The 5,000-nt window shown below is 48.5% G+C and overlaps 1 protein-coding gene across 10 annotated transcripts in view; it reads left to right on the top strand.

Annotated features, from left to right (window-relative positions):
* The window catches only part of adcy1a (adenylate cyclase 1a), a 17,295-nt gene that overhangs the window by 662 nt on the left and 11,633 nt on the right, over positions 1–5,000 (top strand). For all 10 annotated transcript variants that reach the window (XR_011087584.1, XR_011087583.1, XR_011087586.1 and 7 more), the window contains exons 1-4: positions 1–699; positions 1,810–1,959; positions 2,974–3,092; positions 3,967–4,078. The exon at positions 1–699 is cut by the window's left edge. Coding sequence is in view for 6 of the 10 variants with exons in the window: in XM_068652173.1 (XP_068508274.1) it covers positions 94–699; positions 1,810–1,959; positions 2,974–3,092; positions 3,967–4,078 (987 nt within the window). In the remaining 4 variants the exon portion in view is untranslated. The remainder of the gene's footprint in view (positions 700–1,809; positions 1,960–2,973; positions 3,093–3,966; positions 4,079–5,000) is intronic.

Below are 5,000 nucleotides of genomic sequence, written 5' to 3'. Positions count from 1 at the left end.
GGGGCGAATTGCGAGATCGCACCGGAGGGAGTGCGAGCAAGAAAGTTGAAGAGTCCGCGCGAGAGCCGTCCCCACTTAGTGAATGGCCCCGTCATGGAGGCGATGCCTTTGCCGAGAGTCAAGAGCCGGCGGAGAAAGGCGCGCTGCCCGGCCACCACACCACTGGACGCCATCGTGTGCGAGGACGAGTTCAACAGCCATGAGCTGGAGGCTCTTTTCCAAAACTACAACCTGAAGCTGGAGCAGACGGCCACCCTCAAGGCGCTGGCGGTGCTGATCGTGGCCGCGTCCTCACTGTCCCTCGTGGAGCTGCTCTCCAACCCGCGTCTTAGCCTCTCCAAGGGCTCCAACCCGGTGCACTGCGTGGTTTTCCTTTCGCTCTTCATCGTCACCAACGTCAAATACCTGCAGGTGACGCAGCTGCAGCAAACTGCCAAGCTGGCCCTACTCTTCAGCTTCACCTTCGCGCTGCTCTGCTGCCCGTTCCCGCTGGCGTCTGCCGCGTCGGAGCCGGCGGCGGCGGGCGCCCCCGCACCCGAGCAAGGCGTGTGGCAGCTCATGCTGGTCACGCTGGTGGCTTACGTGCTGCTGCCGGTGCGGACTCTGCTGGCGGTGCTCTTCGGCATCATGCTGGCTACGTCCCACTTTATTGTCATCTCCACGTCCGTCAGCAGGAGGTCGCGGGAGCTGTGGAGACCGGTAGGTGCAGCCCTTGCGTTCGGTGCAAATGCTGGAACCCGGGGATCGAGGGACGTGCATGTTTGGCGAGGGATTTTCAACAAACGCTGCACACGTTCGAGCAGCTGAACAAGAGGCGGCGGTGTTGCGGAGCTGTCCCTCTTGCGGTGCTGAAAGCGTGCAAGAGTCCCCAAAATCTGGAAGCAAAACAAAATTCCAAGTTTGGGCTTGTAGGACACTCATAAGGATGCCCTCCACATTTATGGAACGGGAAAACTTGATGACTTTGGTCCACGCCACACTTGTTTGGCGAGGTTGCAGTGGAGTGACAGGAATGCAACTCAAAGTATTTAGTTCAAAACTCCAATGGAAGTAGATTAAAAAAACTGTCTTTCGTATGAATTCATACTTTGCCTTTTTAGCGTGAGGGTAACCTATAAGACCAAGACATAGTATAGTGTACAATAACTCTGAACCTTTTGATTGTAATACAGATGGACTGATTTCTACTAGCCACAAATATTAGCACTTGGCCGCAAGAAATTGCTTTGAGAATCATATTGTTAACACTTTAATTTTTACAGGCACATCCGAATAATGAATAACGTGTGCTAATCAACCAGCTTGTTGCAGGCCCAGAGTACAGGAAGCGTCATCTCTTTCACCTTTCACCCCCTTTTCAAACAAGGTGATGGCCAAAGACTTCTTCCTCCCAACAAAGTGTCCTGCTGCAGGATCAATAGCCTTAGATCCGTAATCAATGATGCTCTTTGTCTGCCAGTGCATATTCTTCAAGCCACCTCTCCTTGTTTTTTGCTGCCTTTCATGTCAAGCAAAAACACGCACGCACGCACGCACGCACGCACGCACGCACGCACGCACGCACGCACGCACGCACGCACGCACGCACGCACGCACGCACTTCTGAACAAGCCGACTTGTCCTCTTGAAGCAAAAAAACCCTTCAAACTATTGCTGCCCTACACTTGATTTGGAGAGAGCCCAATTGGGATAAATGTGTGTGGCTTTTACCCTAACAAACAGAAATAGCCTAGGTTTTCCAGCTGTGCATACGCGTGTCCATGTACCCATATTTATTTTTCATGCCCGGCCTTCATATTTTGCATGTAGTTGGCGGCCAATGCGGTACTTTTCGGCAGCGTCAACTTGCTGGGGGTGTTTGTGCGCATTCTGACCGAGCGCACGCAGAGGAAAGTCTTCCTGCAGGCCCGCAACTGCATTGAGGAGCGGCTGAGACTGGAGGACGAGAACGAGAAACAGGTGAGGTGCGCACGTTTGCACGCATGTTCACACAGCGGGAGAAGCGGTGGAGTTTTTTTCCATTTTAAGGCTTCAGGTGCAAATGCATTCTCACAACCTTCCGACGGGAAGGCGGTAACTATGACAGCGGCTATTTTAGGAAACAACAATTACTGTGGCATATGCACATTGCGCACCCTCCATGCACACCTTGGCGCCATTTAAAAATGGAAAAGGCAACTTTTGTTGGGGGTGGTCACTCGCTATACGTCCACGGTAACTATTGGCAATGAATGGATGCGCGTACCTTCTTGTTGGCCGAGCACGCCTCCCAGGCGATATGTGGCGTCTTGCCGAGCGGTAACAGGCCGCCTTCTGACAGGTAATTACGCAAGCAGATTGCTTTGGTGGCCTCCATACTTGAGCAAAGGTCACAGTTGATCCGGGTGGAAGAAAGGAGCCGATTGGGATCCATCAACCGCCGGCCTCGCAAACAGATGGCCGGCTTTTGAATGTCAGCCGTTGATTGAGCGTTAAATACGAACCATCCTTGACTATCACATCTTCCAGAGACAGTCTTGAAATTAGAACTTACAATGAAGCAACGCATCCCGCCATGCAAAGGTTTTTGGAACCTTTATCAAGCTAAACTCGAAGCAGTTGGAAAGGAATGCGATTCCAATGCAAACAGTCATGGTGGGCTGGCCGAATTTACTCGGTTGTTATGGAGATGGATGTCTTGACAGTGCAGCGGGTACGTTGAGATCGTTTTTAATTTCCTTTGCCAAGGTTTTTGCAGTAAGGACGGCATTTTGCATTTAGTCGATACTACCAAATTGGTTCAGATAATTTCACCATGGACACTATTGAGAAATGTTATCTATAATAAGACAGTGAAGTATGTACACAACGTGCGACTGCGGAGCTTTTTGCCAACAGTTTTCGTCACATCCATTGTCGTGAAAAGAACGAGCGTTGTTGATTTTGGCTCCAAAAAATCCTCTAGAATGCTCTTTGGACGCCTTGCCTTCTCAGGAGCGTCTTCTAATGAGTCTGCTGCCCAGAAACGTTGCCATGGAGATGAAGGAGGACTTTCTCAAGCCCCCCGAGAGGATCTTTCACAAGATCTACATTCAACGTCACGACAATGTCAGGTAAAACCAGTGGCTGCGTCATGAGCCAAACGTTGCCTCCTGAGACTGCCATCTAGCTCAAGAATAGAAAATGACGCAGGTTTGCCCACCGCGTGGCGCTATGCGACCCCAAATGTCATCAATTGATGTCACTGCGGTCATGATGCCAGTTTGCATCCGTGGAACTGCCCGGCAACTCTTTTGCACTGCCAACGCTAATATGGAAGTTCGGTCCCCATTCGGAGGAAGATGCAACTGGCAAAAGGCTAAAGGTCAAACCTCTTTCTGGCACACATCTACTTCCACATAATTCTTCCGATTCATCTCGTTCCCCCACCTCCAAAATCGTGCGTGTAGACATAAAGCTTGAGCTTGATAAGCAGCAGATGAAGGCAAAACAGCGATCATACTTCTGGGGACCTTTTTTGACATCTCCGCCCCACATCTTCTGCGTGTTTACACATGTAGCAGTGCGAAGCTTGGTGAAAAGGATTTGTGAGATTAAAAAAAACAATATTCTCACGAGTTCATCTGCCTTGTGAGGATCAGTGACGTTCTGTATTGTCCATACAAAAACAATCAATTCAAAAAATAAAAATGTCCCCAAGAGAACTGTAGGCAGCGCTCCTGCTTCTTGTTTTGTTGCCTCTGAGCAAATGAAATTGGAGCTAAGTAGTGTTCGTCACCTTCCTCACATTCACTCAATCAGCTCGCCAGCAGCGTTCACTTAAAACCTCCGATTGATTTTGTGGTTTCAAGCAATGAGAAACGTTCACTTAGCAACTTGTGCTACATTTGGATCGAGCACACCTTGCCGTTCGAAATGTTTCTTGTTTGTGGAGCTCGACAAATATCAATCCCATTTTCATGTCTGCTTGCCTGTCTTTTTGGCCAGCATACTGTTTGCAGATATCGTGGGCTTCACCAGTTTGGCTTCTCAGTGCACGGCACAGGAATTGGTCAAGCTGCTCAACGAGCTCTTTGGGAAGTTTGATGAACTTGCTACAGTAAGTATAAGACTTTTTTATTTTATTTATCATAACCACTACGGTCAAAGCATTGCAATAATAAACAGTAGTTCTCCCAGCTGCAATGGAGCCAGAATTTGCTTCTAGAGGCTAAATGTCCCATTGATCAATTCATTTTTGATGAATGATCGTACGTGACGGCGATCTCACATCTGCGTGAACTCGCTCCCGCTCATGCCTGTACATAAAAAAGGAAAAGATCAACAAGGAAGCCAAATGCATTATTAAATACAGTAGCTCATTTAATATGCTGTGCAAAATATTGATCCAGCAGCCCGGAGGGGCTGAGTGAAAAAGAGGAAGGGGCCCATGAAGGTCAAGACAGATAAGTGCATGGAGGCTTCCGAGCAGAAAGATGAATTTGCTGATTTTTAGGCAGAGAAGCAGCTTGGCACTGAGGAGATAAGACCTTCAGTGCGGGTGTGGACAAACGGGCCAGAGACACACAGATAGACTCAAAGTGAGAGTTCAAAAACATCAACATATGTGCTCATTATTTTTCCATCATTTCTCTTCATCTGTGCCACTTGTGTCCTTTCCAGCCTCATTTGATGCTGCACCTTCAAACAAACCAAACTTTGAAATGTTTCCAACATTTTCATTAGGGCATGATTTGGTTGGACTAGCGCCACGTGAAAAGATAAAAGAGCTTATACAACCACCATGATGCGCCAGAAGTGAAGTCAGGATTTCAATGGATCACTAATGTTTCTGGTTTTGGTGCTGTTTTTTTTTTTTTTTTTTTTTGATATTGGGTAAAGCCGTGGCTCGTAGATTTCATGTGAGCGCACACGATGAGTGCAGCCTATGCCATACGTGGTTCTCTTGACCTCCGCCTCTCGTGAGCCACGTGCAGAGTGGTTAAACTTGACGGCTACATTCACGCACATGAACAAAAGTC

This window comes from Syngnathus scovelli, chromosome 10, assembly GCF_024217435.2.
Source record: "Syngnathus scovelli strain Florida chromosome 10, RoL_Ssco_1.2, whole genome shotgun sequence".
Classification (NCBI taxonomy): Eukaryota; Metazoa; Chordata; class Actinopteri; order Syngnathiformes; family Syngnathidae; genus Syngnathus; species Syngnathus scovelli.
This window is presented reverse-complemented; position numbering and strand designations above follow the sequence as displayed.